This window comes from Schistocerca cancellata, chromosome 1, assembly GCF_023864275.1.
Source record: "Schistocerca cancellata isolate TAMUIC-IGC-003103 chromosome 1, iqSchCanc2.1, whole genome shotgun sequence".
Taxonomy (NCBI): Eukaryota; Metazoa; Arthropoda; class Insecta; order Orthoptera; family Acrididae; genus Schistocerca; species Schistocerca cancellata.
The window spans coordinates 145,900,046-145,919,667 of NC_064626.1; the positions used below are offsets into that span (position 1 = coordinate 145,900,046).

Genomic DNA, 19,622 nt, shown 5'->3' on the forward strand with positions numbered 1-19,622 from the left:
ATACACTTTGCTTCGAGATATTCTTTACATTACAAAATTCCTCATACAAACAATCTTCATTCACATCATCTATCTGCACTGACTCCATTATTCCTTGAAGATGCTTAAATTTTAGCTCAGAACTTAGACAAGGAGGTATCCAAGACACAATTGACATGGCAGTTGACATAAAAATTTAAAATTCTTGACCAAATATGTTTTCAGTGACACATAAAATTCCATAAGATTATCTTCAATGCATTTCCTGGTTATGGAAGAAGCTAACTTATTTAAAACTTTATATGTGCCACTACCAAAATATTTGTCACTCATTGTTCAATTTTACTGACCAAAGTCTTGACTTCCTCAAAAGTTTCCATTCTGGTAACATCAGAGCACACTGAAAACTTAGAACAATCTAAAATGACTGCACCAACATGGGAAAAAAGTTAAATAAATCTCCAAAGTTAACTCTTTTTCAATGTCGTCAGAGCTTTGGGACAATCATCAGTACTTTTCATATAACCTTTAATGGGTTCCCAATTTGTAATGATTCTATCAACTGCTTGTGTGAAAGAAATCCATCTAGAAGGTACATGTTGGAGAATTTCATTCCATTCTACAGCTACAAATTCAAGAAAGGATTTTAGAACTTCTCTTTGCTTTGCAGAAAGGGAGATGTGACCGTATAATATTTTAGGACCAAATTTTCGAGATCAAAATCTAGGGTATCACAGGCACGTTTCATAGCATTGTGCAAAATATGATTTGAACAGTTTGCCTAGAATATTTGTTTATTATCATCATTTAACAGTTTTAATACTGAATTGTGCTTTCCAAAATCAACATTGGGATTATCAGCACAGAAAGCACTACAGTTTTTAGACTCCTGGAAATGGAAAAAAGAACACATTGACACCGGTGTGTCAGACCCACCATACTTGCTCCGGACACTGCGAGAGGGCTGTACAAGCAATGATCACACGCACGGCACAGCGGACACACCAGGAACCGCGGTGTTAGCCGTCGAATGGCGCTAGCTGCGCAGCATTTGTGCACCGCCGCCGTCAGTGTCAGCCAGTTTGCCGTGGCATACACAGCTCCATCGCAGTCTTTAACACTGGTAGCATGCCACGACAGCGTGGACGTGAACCGTATGTGCAGTTGACGGACTTTGAGCGAGGTCGTATAGTGGGCATGCGGGAGGCCGGGTGGACGTACCGCCGAATTGCTCAACACGTGGGGCGTGAGGTCTCCACAGTACATCAATGTTGTCGCCAGTGGTCGGCGGAAGGTGCACGTGCCCGTCGACCTGGGACCGGACCGCAGCGACGCACGGATGCACGCCAAGACCGTAGGATCCTACGCAGTGCCGTAGGGGACCGCACCGCCACTTCCCAGCAAATTAGGGACACTGTTGCTCCTGGGGTATCGGCGAGGACCATTCGCAACCGTCTCCATGAAGCTGGGCTACGGTCCCGCACACCGTTAGGCCGTCTTCCGCTCACGCCCCAACATCGTGCAGCCCGCCTCCAGTGGTGTCGCGACAGGCGTGAATGGAGGGACGAATGGAGATGTGTCGTCTTCAGCGATGAGAGTCACTTCTGCCTTGGTGCCAATGATGGTCGTATGCGTGTTTGGCACCGTGCAGGTGAGCGCCACAATCAGGACTGCATACGACCGAGGCACACAGGGCCAACACCCGGCATCATGGTGTGGGGAGCAATCTCCTACACTGGCCGTACACCACTGGTGATCGTCGAGGGGACACTGAATAGTGCACGGTACATCCAAACCGTCATCGAACCCATCGTTCTACCATTCCTAGATCGGCAAGGGGACTTGCTGTTCCAACAGGACAATGCACGTCCGCATGTATCCCGTGCCACCCAACATGCTCTAGAAGGTGTAAGTCAACTACCCTGGCCAGCAAGATCTCCGGATCTGTTCCCCATTGAGCATATTTGGGACTGGATGAAGCGTCGTCTCACGCGGTCTGCACGTCCAGCACGAACGCTGGTCCAGCTGAGGCGCCAGGTGGAAATGGCATGGCAAGCCGTTCCACAGGACTACATCCAGCATCTCTACGATTGTCTCCATGGGAGAATAGCAGCCTGCATTGCTGCTGCACTGTACTGCCAACATTGTGCATGCTCTGTTGCCTGTGTCTATGTGCCTGTGGTTCTGTCAGCGTGATCATGTGATGTATCTGACCCCAGGAATGTGTCAATAAAGTTTCCCCTTCCTGGGACAATGAATTCACGGTGTTCTTATTTCAATTTCCAGGAGTGTATATTGAGTTTGTGGGAATGTTTTAACAAATTGTGAATAGACATTTCTGTTTCACTGCTCTCTTCTATAAAATCCAGAAGTTTATTTTGAATTCCAATTTCGGGATCACAATGTCCCAAAACAATTGGAAATGTCTTGCTATTTCTATGGTTTGAAGCATCAGTTGCTATAGAGAAAAATTTACTCGACTTACTGGGATCATTTAAAATTTAACAGAATCTGAAACGCTTTTTGGAGCTAAAACTTCTTTCACTATTGCTTTAGCTTTAGTGCAACCACAATACTTTTTTTTTTTTTTTTGTTTTTTAATCTAGAATCACCAAATACATCCTTCACAATTTTAACATTGCAGTCCCAGCTATTACAACTGAGATTATGTTTCACTGTGTGATACACAAATGTCAGTTCTGCTGCAACAGCTCTGTGTAGTCCACTTGTGGTGGTGCTACCACTAGCAGAAAAGAAACTGGGAATCTCTGAAGACTCCTTCATGTCTTTCTCCTTGTTTGTATGGCCTAATGATATTAAAGATATTTCTAACTACATTAAATTCATACTTATGTAATTTTAAATTGCACCAAACAAAGTAATACAATTCCAGTACAAAATTGCTTGTAGCTTACCTGTAGTTTTTGCATGTTGGGAACAGTTATTATTGCCTCTATGTGCTACACTAAATTCCTGTTTGCAGATACATAGAAGGCTTTGAAACAATTAGCGTTCACAGGATGAATCTAGGAATATGTTTCTTCCCAACATAAATGGTAAACACACATTTTTAGTTCTCTTCCTTGTGGGTGATTTCACCCTATCTTCATGACAACTCATCTTAAATCAAGAAATCACAAACTCCAAATCTAACCACATCAATGTCACGTCCTCTGTTAATGTGTTTTCAGCTTTCACAAAAGCAGCTATGTGCACAACTGAAGTAACCAGTTAAATACTTGGTGCATTGGTGGCATGGAAATTGATATCACTATTAGTACTGATGGATCAAATAAGGAAAAAAGCTTTCGAAAAGTACGTATCGGTTTTCAAAATAAATGCAAAATTAGAAGTAGAGATAAGTAGGAAAGTTGATGACAATGCAGACAACAATGCAGTCAACACCGACTAATAGTACACTGCATAGTTGGCAACGAACATCTGTAAATCGCTACGACACGAAATCCCCCGACAGCTACAGACAGCCACTGATCAGAAGCTAAGGAGCCCATGTGTCAAGTTATAGTTTTGCATACATGTACAGCCCGACAAGCATTTATTACATGTGCGGTTCTGCCATTGCTGGCCACATGGGCACCTCTCCCACACAGTGTGAGTCCCCTCGGCTATGGCCACATGAGCATCTCTTTCACACACATTTGTACGGCAAGTCATGCCGCCAATATAGATAACTATTTGCTTTGGTACTGCTTCGGTGCAAGCTGCAGCAACCTTTACTGTGCACAGTTAGTACCAACTATGAGCGTGTCAGGCGAAATAGATTGTTTTAACTGCTATTGCAAAGGATACGAAAGTACGGGATAAATTCGAAATAATGCGAGGCACAGGATCTGACAAAAAAAGATTCAAAATATGGGATTTCTGGAGAATACGGGATGGTTGGCGGCCCTAGTAGCAATAGCATTGCATCATTGTGGAAACATCACCAATAGAAACAGCTGTGAAAAGCCCTCATATTGATAAATGGGCTAAAGAATATGATCAAGAAATTTGAAGAAACTGGTGAATTTGGTGGTGTGGCAAGGAGAGTGACACACACTATTTTAATTGCAGTAGTTGATGAAGTTGCTGTAGCTAAAGCCGACCTTGCAGCAAATGCCTCAGATTCTACAGCCACTGCTCGAGCTGTATCACAGGAATTCTCTCTTCCCTAGTCAACAGTTCAAAACATTTTGCTGTGCATTTTACACTGGTATCCCTACAAGATCCAGAATGTGCACCGGGTGAAGCCCCAACACAGCCTGCAATGCTGTGCCTTTGCCCTTTGTGTTTTGGCACACATGGAAATGGATGACACATGGCTGGGGAATATTCATGGGATGGACAAGACAGATTTTACTATATATGGTGCCATGAATGCACAGAACTGTCACATACGGGGTTATATGCAACCACACGTTGTGCAGAAACATCCACTGCACTCATCTTATGTTACTGTGTTGTGTGATCTCACAACCTCCTTCATTCTTGGTCTGGCTTCTAAATGTGCCAAATATTGCATAATTTCAAATGTTTTTTTTTTTTTTTTTAAAGATAATTTTAACTGTACATTCAGAGCTGGTACATATCGATTGTAATAAAGAAAATAAGGTAAATTCTTTTTATAGATTTTAGCTTGAAATATAACACATCGTGTACAAAACCTCATATGAATTTCTTTTAGAAAAGTAGCTGAGACCTGTTCAGAATTCAAAAATTAGTTCTGTAATTGACTACTTCTGTTGAAGAAAAGTAATGCTAGAGGAGGGTGTCCCTTTACAATATCCACCTCAAAAAATTTGGAAACAATGTGTTTACAATATTTTGTGACCTACTATAAGGTTTGCCAAACGGTGTACAAAATGATGCCAAAAGATATAATACAGATGTGTAGAAGTATCTGATACATAACATATTACAGAAAACATAAGAAGAGTACCTACAATAGAAGTCATATTTTATACACATATCAGGACATAGCATTCCGTTTTTCAGCTCTGTGGAATGGAAATTACTAGGATTACAAATTGCAAGTTTACATCTATAAAAAGAATATATCCAATCATCAGTAGGAATGTAACACAAAATCAGTCACCCACATAAAACAAAGTATGCCATGATATGTTGACTCATGAAAGGACAAAATAATGAAAAAATATTATTGCCTAAGCTTATGATGTGGGGCTGACCCATGAATCCAAACCACACTGGGTACACACCAGCAAAAATGTTTTGACACAACAAAATGAATAAAGCTCACAATCATATATCAATAAGTTCAATCATACATAAAGAGTAATTACGGGAAGCATCTAGCCTCAATCAATAATTGCATGCTCTCCTTGAGTACGCACGCACAGTCGCGATGATCAGGGGTACCCAAAACAGAGTTAAGCGTGAGTTTGCCCACAATTCAAGTTCCAGTGAGATACAATATTGCAGTACTCAGGATAAATACAGCTAATCAGAGTCATAAATAGCTTTGAATGATGACATGATTGAATAGCTTCAGAACCAAAATCAGTGTGTGAAATCAGAAAAGTATACATTTTTTTTACACTGGCTATACTCGTAAACATCTTCCACACTATTTGCTAATTGTTCATACAAACTAACCTACTACATAGGTGCCTAGAAGGTTCATTTACAATTGATTAAAAAAGATATATACTGATTTAAAACTACTTAATGTGTTAGGAGGTTAATCCCCTACTTGAAAAAACATACATTTATGTGGAATAACACTGCCCCGGCCAGTGACGATTTTTCTAAACAAATAGTTCCATGAATTCTTCATATAAGGTAATTTCTTGGATACCAATTTACAAAACTCAGTCACAACACTGATCTAGCTGACAAATGCTTGAGTACATTTCCAGCACGTATGGTCTCTTGTAACTCGACTGGACCAGCAAGAGTACAGCCATACAGCAGTGTGGGAGTGGAGTCACCCACATCTTTCAGTTTCCTCCCTAGATTTCTCGTCACACACTCCAATGGATAGGTTACTTCCTGTCTATCACTCACATCAAATCCTGAAACATTGTTTTGTGTACTAAGTATGCTTTCGGTATCGCCCTCACATCACACAGCATATGCTCTGCTTATTTATATTGCAAAAACAAGTATACAGGCTTTATGTCAAATGGATTAAAAAATGTTCATGTATGAAACTTTAATAAACAGACCTAAATGCAATTTAAAAAATGATCTAGTAAGGTGATACACACAGATATACTAAGATACTATTCCAAATCTATACAGGACAAGATATGAAAATTTATTACTAGATATTTAATGACACTGTTCCATTTCAAAATTGTGAAAGGATCTACTCATTTAGTATCAAAACATATATGTATCACTTTAAAGGCAGTACCACCATTAGACTGTTTTCTATTTGCAGTGTTACATTTTACACAATCGCGATTTCGGCTTTACAATGCCATTATCAAGTGTTTTAATGTTATACAGTGCAAGATGGCATATTGTCGTATTTAAAATACACTATTAGACAGATTTTCCAAGGGTCAATATTTCTGGTAAAAGCCTACTGCTTTGTTTTATCACTGAGTATACCATCTTGACTGTCTTTACGCATACAATGGACATTTCCACAAGATTCTTACTATATTTGACCTTGTCTCTAAGCTACTCAGATAACTACAAATCAGGCTACCTCTATCAATCAAACAGTTACCTTCCCAATGATCAATCTTAATTTTAATGTTAGGACACCCAAAATCTGAATCATCTCTGTTGTCAGACACTTCATGCAAAAGATCACTTTCAATTTCATCAAATACTACATCCACACTGTCTTCACAAGGTTTTATCAACTTTACTGATATCATAACATTACTTCGGTTACTCATGTTGTCAGGTAAGGATTGAGCACAATGAATGGATTCCATAGCACAACTAACTTCATTTGTTACAGAAGGAACACAAAACACATTGCTGTCAAAATTACACTTCCTGCTTGGATCTTCTTTCACTTCATTCACCATTTGGGATACAAATTCTGACTAACCACAGCTAACTTATTTCAGAATGCACATTTATATATGTTATCATCAATCTGGTCCCAAACGAACTTCAAAAAGTTTTCACTTTTATTCTCTAGGCTCACAGATAACTCACCTACTGTTTGGACCCTTACTCTGCATGCCATTAATGAAAAACTGTTTTGACTGGACTGGTATTGCATGACTCTCACTTACAACTTCACATACATCACTTATGTTACCTGTATTGTCAACATCAGTTACAAATAACTCTGAAACTTCATTATTTTTAAACTCCTCAAATACCTGATACTCATCATCATCATCATCATCATCATCATATTCCTCCAATGGTACGAGTACTTCATCAACATCATTATTAACAATACAAGTCTCATCTCCATAAAAGTTGCTTATCTCACCTACATTCATTTACAATAAGCCACCAGTCTCAGACTTAACAATATCAGTTATTTCATAGCTCTCATTCACATCTACATCAAAAATACCATCTAGTTCAGATCCAATACAGTCATCACCGGATTTACATACATCAGTAACCCTGTTTCCGACTAAGAGAAGAAATCATTAGTACATACTACATCAAAATTCTCACTACTCTCACATTCTGGTTTGTGATTAGCACCTACTTCACCATAATTAAAAATAGTATCCCAAACCTTTTGATAAAATCACAAATGAGAAATCTGATATTCCTTCTGTTCAATTCCAGGTACATATGCCATATCATTAACACTGTTATTATTGTCTAATTGCAAGTGTAACTTGCCCCAAAACTGTGGACCTTCATTCCTGAGTATTTTTCTTCTATTAAAATGCCCGTAGTTATCCCCATTATTTCTGTCCTGCTGATGTTCAAAATTTCTCTCTCTATTGACACTTTGATCCTGATAGAAGTTACCATTATCTCTGTATCTGTAATTACTCCCATTGTGATTTTTGTCATTATGATTATTATGGTACATACTTATTTCACTGCCTATCCAGCCTGTCAACATATCGTAAAAATTATTCAAGACCATCATAAGGTCCGGTTACTTGATCCCACTGCAATCTTTTTCGTAATCTCCTTTTAAGTGCATTAGAAAAGGTCATTTTGTCAAATAATTTGTCAAGGTGTGTTAATTTTTTAAGTTGGTTCTTACAAAACTCTTTCAAAGTACTGTCCCTATTCCTATAATCAGGACCATTCAAAAATTCACTTTTAATTCTCCCGTGTTCAGCTTCTGACCAAAATTTATTTTAAAAACTTTTCTCAAAACTTTGATATGTTTCCCACTAACTTAAATTTAAATTTACCCATGATAGAACATTGTCTTCACGACATCTTCCAACAAATTTAATTTTTTGATTGTCATTCATGCCTGACACAAAACTATCTGTTCAGTGGTGCAGAAAATCCACTGGATGTAAATAGATTGATTGAAAACTTTTGATAGGAGTGTTGGACCATGCAATACCATTTTTTGCACATAGACTTTGGTTCACATATGTTTCCTGAACTGCTGAAATCCTTTGATCTAAAACAATTACATTAGTTTGCATATTGTTTTCAACATTTAAAATTTTTTGGTTTAAACTGACGATGTTTTGTTCCATTTTTCTACTATAGCCTTGTGTTCAACTCTGACATCATCAATATTCCTCGATAGTCTTGCAGGCTCAACTATCAACTCATTTTCCAAAACAATAAATTTATTTTCTAAAACATCAAATTTTTCATTGATACTTTTTAACCCCTCTGACAACTCATTTTTTAACTCTGAAACTTGGTTACTAAGTTGACCAATCTGATCTTGTACTTTGTCTATTTCACTATTGTTTTCAGTTCTTACTTCAGTTAACTGGTCATTAACTGCACTAAATTTGCTATTGTTACCTGTCTTCATTTCCTCTAGTTATGCCAAAATTAATTGCAAAATATCAGTTTTTACTGTTTCTTTACTGACTACAATTTCACTCAAATCAGACATGTCCTGGATTACACTTTTACTTCACTCCTACCCTCATCCCTATTCATTTTGTTCACAAATAGTTTGTACTTATCTTCCTTTTTTGATGTCACTGATTGTCATTGTAAAGTCATCTTTCATTCGATCTGGTACTTCATTATTGGTAGTACATCATCACTGTTGATATGATTTACTTTGTTGGGCAGCCCTCAGTCTTCTTTCTTCATGTGATCGGAAATCCATTCATACATAAACGACAAATGACACAAATCACCCTTCCTTCTGCAACAGATCCTGGATGACACCACCACTTGTAATCTCCCCCTCCCACAATTTGTTGATCTCACTACTATTGTCAATGGTGAAGTCTCTGTGAGATTTGCAATAAACTTTTTACTTATCTTCTTTTCTCGAAGTTGGCTCCAGTTCTTCATGTCTAGGGGTTTGATTCTCGAAGCTGAAATTTTCATCTTTTGGGTTCTCGTGGTTCTAATTGACATAATTAGCTTCAAAGAATGCCTATGTGCAAATCCTTAGTTTTCATGGTAATTTATTGCCTCACATTTTATGATATCATGCTGTCTTTTGAATTTTCACATTAATAAAGCCAAAATTACATTGTTCTTCCAAAAAAATGTCCGATCAAATCAGAGGCATTCCCACTACTACTTCACTCTGCGGTAATAACAGGATTCCAAATATCTTACAATCTTCCTTGACAAATGAATTTCTAGTAGTTTATATTAGTAGTTTATATTATTATTTTATAAATGTATCCAGAAATAAACGTAATAAACAGTATCATATTGCATAATTAATAACAGAAATTTTAAATGAGCCAAATATTTTATAATTTCAAATGTTTCTAAAAAAAGGATAATTTTAACTGTACATTCAGAGCTAGTATATATTGATTGTAACAAAGAGAATAAAGTAATTTCTTTTTATAGATTTTAGCTTGAAATATAACACATCATGTACAAAAACTCATATGAATTTTTTTAGAAAAGCCGCTGAGACCTGCTCAAAATTCAAAAATTAGTTATTTAATTGACTACTTCTGTTGAGGAAAAGTTGGGCTAGAGAAGGGTGCCCTTTACATTTTCCAGTCCTCTTGTCAGCTCTGGGGGGTATAAATGGTAACCAAAAGACACAATTTGAAGAGTTATAGTCTACCTTAAATTGAAAAAGCAGTTTTTGTGGCTTCTTTAGAGGCAAGTCAACTTCTTCATTATGAATACTACTAGAATGAGAATTAATCCACAGCAGTTCCGTCGTCTAATTTCAGATTTCAGACCAAATGCATTTCCAAATTATAGCTGATGTCTACTCACTTGTCTTAGAATTACACTTTTATGCTTTGTAACATCAAAAACAAGCCCTACATTTTAGAATAGCATATGTTATGAGAACTTTTGTCATGGATTTTTTCAATGGCATTGCTTTATATTACAGAGAAGCCAACAAAACCGTCCAGCGATCTCCTGTCACCTCAGTCACAACTTGCAAAGGATGAAGGGGAAACACTGCACTGGAAAGATGCTGCAAGCTACAAGAAACCAAAAGCTGTTAATATTACATCCAGTTCTATGGGTAAGCAGTTTGAATTGCTTTGTGATGCTTGTCTTTACCATCAGTTTGTGCATTGGAAATGCTTTCATTATGTATCAGTATGGCAATGCTGATGAGACTGCTATCCTCAATGAAAGTGATGAAGAGTTACATGACCTTTTGGGTGGACTGAACAGTCCAATGAATGCAGAATATGAACTGTGAGTCAGCTGAAGAAAGACAAAAGTTATAAAAAGTAGTAGAAACAATAATAGCGATGAACTTAACATAAAACTTGTGACCACAAAGCAGATGAAGTTAAGAAATTCTCCTGCTTTTGAAACAAAGTAACACATAACAGACAAAGCATGGAGGACATAAAAAGCAGTCTAGCATGGGCAAAGAGGGCTGTTGATAAAATATCGATACGTTGATATTTCAGTGCAACTAGTGTGCTAATTCTTCACATCAGCATTCTTCAAAAACAGTTGCTGAAGGTGATGAACTAAAATCTAAATGACAAGGCTGGTCTTTACAGTGCATGGAGATGTGTGAGGGCAAATACTGCTGTAATTGGTACTTGACACTACCAACAGAAACTTCAGTGTGTAGCTTCATCATGCAGTTTTGACACTACAACTGCTAGTTCACTGGCGTTGGCAGAAATGGAAAAAACCGGGAAGTTGACATATTGTGTTCCAGACAAATCCAATTTGTAATAAAACCAAATGACGAACCCATTGGACATCTTTTATTGTGCCACTTAGATGCAGCTACCGCTGTTAGCAAAGTAGTTATCACCAAGTGTGAATGTACCTACACAGCTCTAAGACATGCAGTATATTTACAATGTGCAGCCAATATTGTTATAGGCAGGCATGTTGATATTTTTTTCGATCAATATATCGATACTTTTTCTTGATATACTGAGAGCCAATACTGTTGTTGTTGTTGTCGTTGTTGTTGTTGTTGTTGTGGCCTTCAGTCAAGAGACTGGTTTGATGCAGCTCTCGATGCTACTCTATCCTATGCAAGCTTCATCATCTCCAAATAAGTACTGCAACCTACATCCTTCTGAAACTGCTAAGTGTATATATCTTGTGGTCTCCCTCTTTGATTTTTGCCCTACACACTCATGTCCAGTACTAAACTGGTGATCCCTTGATGCCTCAGAATGTGTCCTACCAACTGATCCCTTCTTCTAGTCAAGTTGTGCCACAAATTCCTCTTCTCCCTAATTCTGTTCAGTGCCTCCTCATTAGTTAAGTGATCTACCCATCTAATCTTCAGCATTCTTCTGTAGCGTCAAATTTTGAAAGCTCCTACTCACTTCTTGTGTACACTATTTATCATCCATGTTTCACTTCCATACATGGCTAAACTCCACACAAATATTTTCAGAAAAGACTTCCTGGCACTTAAATCTATACTCGATGTTAACAAATTTCTCTTCTTCAGAAACACTTTCCTTGCCATAGCCAGTCTACATTTTGTATCCTCTCTACTTCGACCATCATTAGTTATTTTGGCCCCAAAAACCAAAACTCATTTACTACTTTAAGTGCCTCATTTCCTAATCTAATTCCCTCAGCATCACCTGATTTAATTCAACTACATTCCATTATCCTTGTTTTGCTTTTGTGGATGTTCATCTTACATCCTCTTTTCAAGACACTGTCCATTCCGTTCAGTTGCTCTTCCAGGCCCTTTGCTGTCTCTGACAGAATTACAATGTCATCAGCAAACCTCAAAGTTATTACTTCTTCTCCATGGATTTTAATTCCTACTCCAAATTTTTCTTTTGTTTCCTTTACTGTTTGCTCAGTACACAGATTAAATAATATCGGGGATAAGCTACAACCCTGTCTTACTCCCTTTTGAACCACTGCTTCCCTTTTGTCCCCCTCAACTTTTATAACTGCACTCTGGTTTTTGTAAAATTTGTTAATAGCCTTTTGCTCCCTGTATTTTACACGTGCCACTTTCAGAATTTGAAAGAGAGTATTCCAGTCAACATCGTCAAAAGCTTTTTCTAAGTCTACAAATGCTAGAAATGTAGGTTTGCCTTTCTTTAACCTATCTTCTAAGATAAGTCGTGGGGTCAGTATTGCCTTGCATGTTCCAACATTTCTATGGAATCTAAGCTGATGTTCCACGAGGTTGGCTTCTACCAGTTTTTCCATTTGTTTGTAAAGAATTCATGTTAGTATTTTGCAACCATGCCATATTATCTGACAGTTCAGTAATTTTCACGCATGTCAACATCTGCTTTCTTTGGGATTGAAATTATTATATTCTTCTTGAAGTCTGAAGGTATTTTGCTGTCGCATACATTTTGCTCACCAGATGGAAGAGTTTTGTCATGGCTGGCTCTTCCAAGGTTATCAGTAGTTCTAAGGGAATGTTATCTACTCCTGGGGCCTTATTTTGACGTAGGTCTTTCAGTGCTCTGTCAAATTCTTCATGCAGTATCATATTTCCCATTTCATCTTCTTCATTCTCTTCCATTTCCATAATATTGCCCTCAAGTACATCACCCTTGTACAGACCCTCTATATACTCCTACCTTTCTGCTTTCCCTTCTTTCCTTAGGACTGGTTTTCTGTCTGAGCTCTTAATATTCATACAGGTGGTTATCTTTTCTCCAAAGGTCTCTTTATTTTCCTGTAGGCAGTATCTATCTTACCCCTAGTGATATATGCTTCTACATACTTACATTTGTCCTCTAGCCATCCCTGCTTTGCCATTTTGCACTTCAGGCATTTGTATTCCTTTTTACCTGCTTCATTTACTGCATTTTTGTATTTTCTTCTTTCATCAATTAAATTCAATATCTTTTCTGTTACCCAAGGATTTCTACTAGCCCTCATTTTTTTACCTACTTGATCCTCTGCTGCCTTCACTATTTCTTCTCTCAAAGCTACCCATTCTTCTTCTACTGTATTTCATTCCCCTGTTCTTGTCAGTCATTCCCTAATGCTCTCTGTGAAACTCTCTACAACCTCTAATTCTTTCCGTTTATCCAGGTCCCATCTCCTTAAATTCCTACCTTTTTGCAGTTTCTTCACTTTTAATCTACACATCACAACCAATAAATTGTGGTCAGAGTTCACATCTGCCCCTGTACAATTTAAAACCTGGTTTCTAAATCTCTGTCTTGTCATTATATAATCTATCTGAAACTTTCCAGTGTCTCCAGGCCTCTTCCACATATACAACCTTCTTTCATTATTCTTAAACTAAGTGTTAGCTATGATAAAGTTATGCTCTGTCCAAAATTCTACCAGGCAGCTTCCTCTTTCATTCCTTACCCACAGTCCAGATTCACCTACTACATTTCCTTCTGTTCCTTTTCCTGCGCCGGCTGCGGTGGTCTCGCGATTCTAGGTGCTCAGTCCGGAACCACGCGACTGCTACGGTCGCAGGTTCGAATCCTGCCTCGGGCATGGATGTGTGTGATGTCCTTAGGTTAGTTAGGTTTAAGTAGTTCTAAGTTCTAGGGGACTGATGACCTCAGATGTTAAGTCCCATAGTGCTCAGAGCCGTTTGAACCATTTGAACCTTTTCCTGCAATCGAATTCCAGTCCCCCATGACTATTAAATTTTCATCCCCCTTAACTATTTGAATAATTTCTTTTATCACATCGGACATTTCTTCAGTCTCTTCATTATCTGCAGAGCTATTTGTCATATAAACTTATACTACCATGGTAGGCATGGGTTTTATGTCTATCTTGGCTACAATAATGTATTCACTATGCTGTCCATAGTAGCTTATCCGCATTCTTATTTTTTTATTCATTAATAAATCTACTCCTGCATTACCATTATTTGATTTCGTATTTATAAGCCTGCATTTGCCTGAGCAGAAGTCTTGTTCCTCCTGCCGCCTAACTTCACTAATTCCTACTATATCTAACTTCAACCTATCTATTTCCCTTTTTAAATTTTCTAACCTATTTTCCCGACTGAGAGAGCTGACATTCCACATCCAATCCGTAGAATGCCAGCTTTGTTTCTCCTGTTAATGAAGTCCTCCTGAGTCGTTCCCACCCAGAGATCCACATGGGGGCTGTTTTACCTCTGGAATATTTTACCCAAAAGGACGCTGTCATTATTTAACCATATAGTAAAGCTGCATGCCCTTGCGAAAAATTACAACTATAGTTTCCATTACTTTCAGCCATTCACACTACCAGCACAGTAAGGCGGTTTTGGTTGATATTACAAGAACAGATCAGTCAATCATCCAGACTGTTGCCCCTGCAACTACTGAAAAGGCTGCTGCCCCTCTTCAGGAACCACACGTTCGTCTGGCCTCGTAACAGATACCCCTCCGTTTTTGTTGCCCCTACTGTGTTGCTATATGTATCGCTGAGGCACACAAGCCTCCCCACCAATGGCAAGTTCCAAGGTTTATGGGGGGGGGGGGGGGGCTGATAATGACAATGAAAAAAATCTGACAGTGATATTTTTTAAAACATTGATTTATCAGATTCCCAATATTTTTAAAAATATCAACAGTCCTAGAATCCTTGACCAAAAGAAGTCTGCTTGTATGAAACATAGATCTTACATTGAGGAAGAAATATCTGAGAATGTATATTTGAAACACAACATTGTATGGCAGTAAATCATGGACTGTGGGAAAACAGAAAAGAAGATAAATGAACCATTTGATAATCTTTGCAAACATATTGGGCATAGCAGCAATCACAGTGAACAGTAATAAAATATTACATAGAACAGTGTTGTTGACATAAAAACACTTTTATTCATAAGTGTGACTGGTTTCATCATGATGTGGATCATCTTCAAACCATACTCCAGTGATGACATGTGGAGAATGACATGGAGCAGGAACCCCCAGATGTCAACTGCTCATGATGGGAGTATGGTCCAAAAATGACCCACGTTAGGTTGAAACTAGTCACCCCTCATGAATACAAGTGTTGTTATACTCTCAAGACTGTTCTATGTATAGTATTTTATTAGAGTAGATTAGAGGAGATTTGGTTTTCATTCCATAGATCCAAAAATGCGATAATTTTCTTGAGTGCAGAACATGTCAGAAAATATAACATAAAAAAACATAGAACATTTGAATATAATACTCATTTCTCTGATCATTTGTTGGGAGATTATCAAGATATGTGAATATGTCACAGTAAACTAGAACTGCTAATATTTACAGAATTAATGCACTCTCAGAATTAAACATAGTTATACACTTGTAATAAATTTATCGCTCACAAAGTACCTAATCTTGTGACCAAGTGCTATCAGAATCGAAATCTAAGAGATATTTTTATTTAACCTGGTCTAACAGTCCTTATTAAAATATTCATCTCTAGAGTAGGAAGAACTTCCTCCCAAAATGTCTCTCAAACTTTGTTTAAACTGTGCTTTATCTGAAACCAAGTTTTTAATGGTTGCTGGCAATTTTTTGAAAACATGAGTTCGTGAATATTGGTCCCCTTTTTGGACAAATGTAAGTTATTTTAGTTTTATATTTATATCTCCTACATCAGACATCATTCACATTGTAAATAGAGACTTGTTTAGATCCTTCAGCAATATTGTAGTATATCCTTTGCAACTGAATTTTTTATCAAGTTGTAATTCCAGAAATTTAACACTGTCAACCTCTTGTACCTGTGTGTCTTCATATTTTATACATATGCTGGAAGGAAATTTCTTACAGGTTCTGAACGGCATATACTGGGTTTTTTCAAAGTTCAATGGCAGTTAATTAGCTTTAAACCATTTATTAATGTCAGTGAAAATTTTATTAGCAGCCATTTCTGAATTGGTACTTGACTTGCTATTTATTGCAATATTTTTATCATCTACAAGCAAAACAACTTTAGCATCTGGCAATGTAACGGATGAGAGCTCATTAATGTACACAAGGAAAGGTAGCAGACCCAAAATGGAACCTTGAGGAACGCCACATGTAATTAATTCCCAATCAGATGAAGGCTGATTGCGGTGACACCATAATTCTCTAATTTACATAAGAGAATGTTGTGATTTGAACAGTCATAGGCCTTTGATTGATCACAGAAACTGCCAGTAGCCTCTTATTTGTTATCTAATGAATTAAATACATTCTCACTCTGTTTAAATAGCCTTCTCTATATCAGAACCCTTAGTAAACCCAAAGTGTGTACTTGGTCAGTATACTCTTTGCAGTCAGATGCTTAAGAAGATGCTTGAACACAATCTTTTCAAATATTTTTGAAAAAGCCAGTAAAAGTGAAATTGGTCCACAATTTTATGGTATCTCTTTATCCTCCTTCATGTAAAGAGGCTTAACTTCAGCATATTTTAGCCAGTCTGGAAATGTTCTGCTAATAAGAGACTGATTACGCAAACAACTAAAGGTAGAACACAACTCACATGATCACTCTGATTAACTTTGGTGATATGTTGTCATAATCACTAGAACACTTTGATTTTATGGTGTATGCCACTTCCTTGGAAAAGTGAGCATCATTTCCATGTTATTGAAGTTATTTGTAGAGAATGGTCTCAGATATTCCATTGCACTGTTTACTGAATCTGATAATCCCAAGCAGCCTGTAACAGAATCAAAGTACTTCTATAAGAGGTTTGCAACAGTACACTTGTTACAAATATCTGATTTATTTTTAGAGCTATCCTTTCTGGTATCATCTGCCTCCATCTTCACTATATCCCATACAGTTTTTATTGTGTTTCGTGACATAATTATCTTTCTCTCTTCATAAAGCCACTTAGATTTCTGGATTATTTGCTTCAGTATTTTGCTGTAATCTTTGTAATGCATTATAATTTTAACATCAGAGTTGTTTCTTGATAATAGATATAGTTTCCTTTTTGTCCCACATGATACCTTTATTCCTTGTGTAATCCACAGTTTATGTTTAGACTTTATTAATGAATGTTTTGTATTTTCCATTTGAGTCAGAAGTATTGTAACTGTCTATCCAGTTCATGTCTTTGAGCTGTCTCCCAAAATTCTCACTTTTTGATGGATTTATTATCCTCAAGTACTCAGATTTAATAGCTTTTGTACCCTGACTAGTTTCAACATTTAACATGAGATGCTGCATGTCATGATCAGATAGCCCATTGTCTATAAAGATATTATCAATAGCAGTCTCAGAGTATGTGCATATCACTGTTGCAAAGTTCACAGGAGGGATTAAATTGAATGATAGTGTTACTGGTTGCAATAATTGTTCACTGACATAGCTTTTCAATAAATCCACATGTAAATCACCAGCAACCACTATTTCCTTGTTTTTTACTGTGAAATGGGACAATAGAGCTTCCAAATTTTTTATGAAGAAGTTAGTGTTCTAAAGGTGCTCTGTATACACTTACTGTTATAAAGGACTTATTATGAAATACTACTACTGTTGCACAATCTTCTAAATGTGGCTCTGAGCAAAATAATTATAATTATTAATACCAATATTCTTGACAAGTGTGGCAACTCCTTTTTTCTACACATTTTCTCTGCAGAAGTAAGAGACTGACTTAAAGCCTCTAACATTTAACATATCTCTACTAGTGGTCACATGATATTCAGAGAAGCAGATTATATCAACTGGTTTGCTCAACTGCAATCCTTCAACACAAATAAGCAACTCAGTAATCTTACTCCTTAGTCCTCATATATTTTTATGCAATAAGGACAACTGATTTTGTGCACTGGTTAAATTACAGATGGATGAACCTAATTTTTCTATCAATTTCTGAGCATCTCCAGTTTCATCTATGGGCTGTGTGCATGAATTGTGTATGTTATAATTTGTTTTCTGGCCACCTCTTTTATCAATGTGAATGTCATTTTCAATCTGTCTTGGAACAGCTTTTGTTTCTGCCCTCCATACCCTAAAAAAATACTGCTGTTCTGTCACTTGTAACAAGTGGTCCTTTACCACGTGTGATACTGCTTCCTCCTTCAGATATTTTCTGCTAGCCTGGTTGATTTTCCCTTTCCATTCCTGTTGAGGCAAAGATCATGCCTAGTATAGTCCCCCCTAATGACAGAGTCAAAAGGAACCTCATCAATACAAGATCCCATACCTGATCCAAGCAGCTGTCCCAACTCTAAATTAATTCTCCTAACAGAAGAGTTTAAATGAGGCTGGTTGTGCCACCTAAGAACAGACACAAGCTCAACTCCAGTATGTCTCATTGCTGAAACTATCTTTACCAGGTAACCCTCAGTTCAGTAATTAGGGTCCCTGTCTGTGCTGTTGCCTGCACCATCCACTATTACCACAGTGTCTTCCTTTGTGAAGTCATTTGCAGAGTGAACCCATATCATCTATCACCTGACCCAGACCTGCATTTGGTTTAAAACAATTGTGATCTGGTAACTTGACCCTAGCTCATCTTGCAACAGCTGACCAACACCTCTACCATGTGATCTGCCTAAAAACAAAACTTTCTCTTTCTTCACAACTTTTTCTGACCTCTTACTTATCAGACTCGTTTTGAAAGTTTGTTGTGTCCTGTTTACTCCTACATCTACTTGTGGCTCATCAGTTTCCAACTGTGACAACAGATCAAACCTGTTTTCCAGATTAACAACAAAACTATCTGAGAAAGGCCTGTTCAAATTTCTTCTATAACCTGTTGTCACTTTGCACCACCCTTTTCGCTTCTCCCCACTTAATTTTTCCAGATCTTGTTTTACTTATCTAGTCTGCCTGAAGGGCAGCAATTTTCTCTTCGTGTTCTACTATCTTCTTATCTCTACAATAAGTCCTACCAAAGCACTGAGTGTTGTTTATTTCCACAATTCCCATGCCACTGCAGTCACCCACATGAAAGACAATTCAACAACCATCACACCACACCTGGGAACTAACAATCTTATGGCAAGTCACACACTTCTCTGTCATGGCAAACAAATTTTAGCCTTATCAAACAACTGAAACTCCACTTACAAATATCAACAATGTAAGAAAAGATAGATTGCTACTTAACATAAAGAAGACACATTAAGTTGCAGACACACACACAATTACTTACACAAAGTTTTTTGCCACAACCCTCAAGAGCAAAAGAGAAACAGAGAAACACACATGACCACCAATTCTGACAGTTTGGT

General features: G+C 37.5%; 1 protein-coding gene across 1 annotated transcript in view; it reads left to right on the forward strand.

The window, feature by feature from the left end:
• The window catches only part of LOC126167178 (uncharacterized), a 746,688-nt gene that overhangs the window by 699,351 nt on the left and 27,715 nt on the right, over positions 1-19,622 (forward strand). Inside the window, exon 10 of the mRNA XM_049920457.1 lies at positions 10,415-10,552. Within this exon, the coding sequence (XP_049776414.1) occupies positions 10,415-10,552 (138 nt within the window). The remainder of the gene's footprint in view (positions 1-10,414; positions 10,553-19,622) is intronic.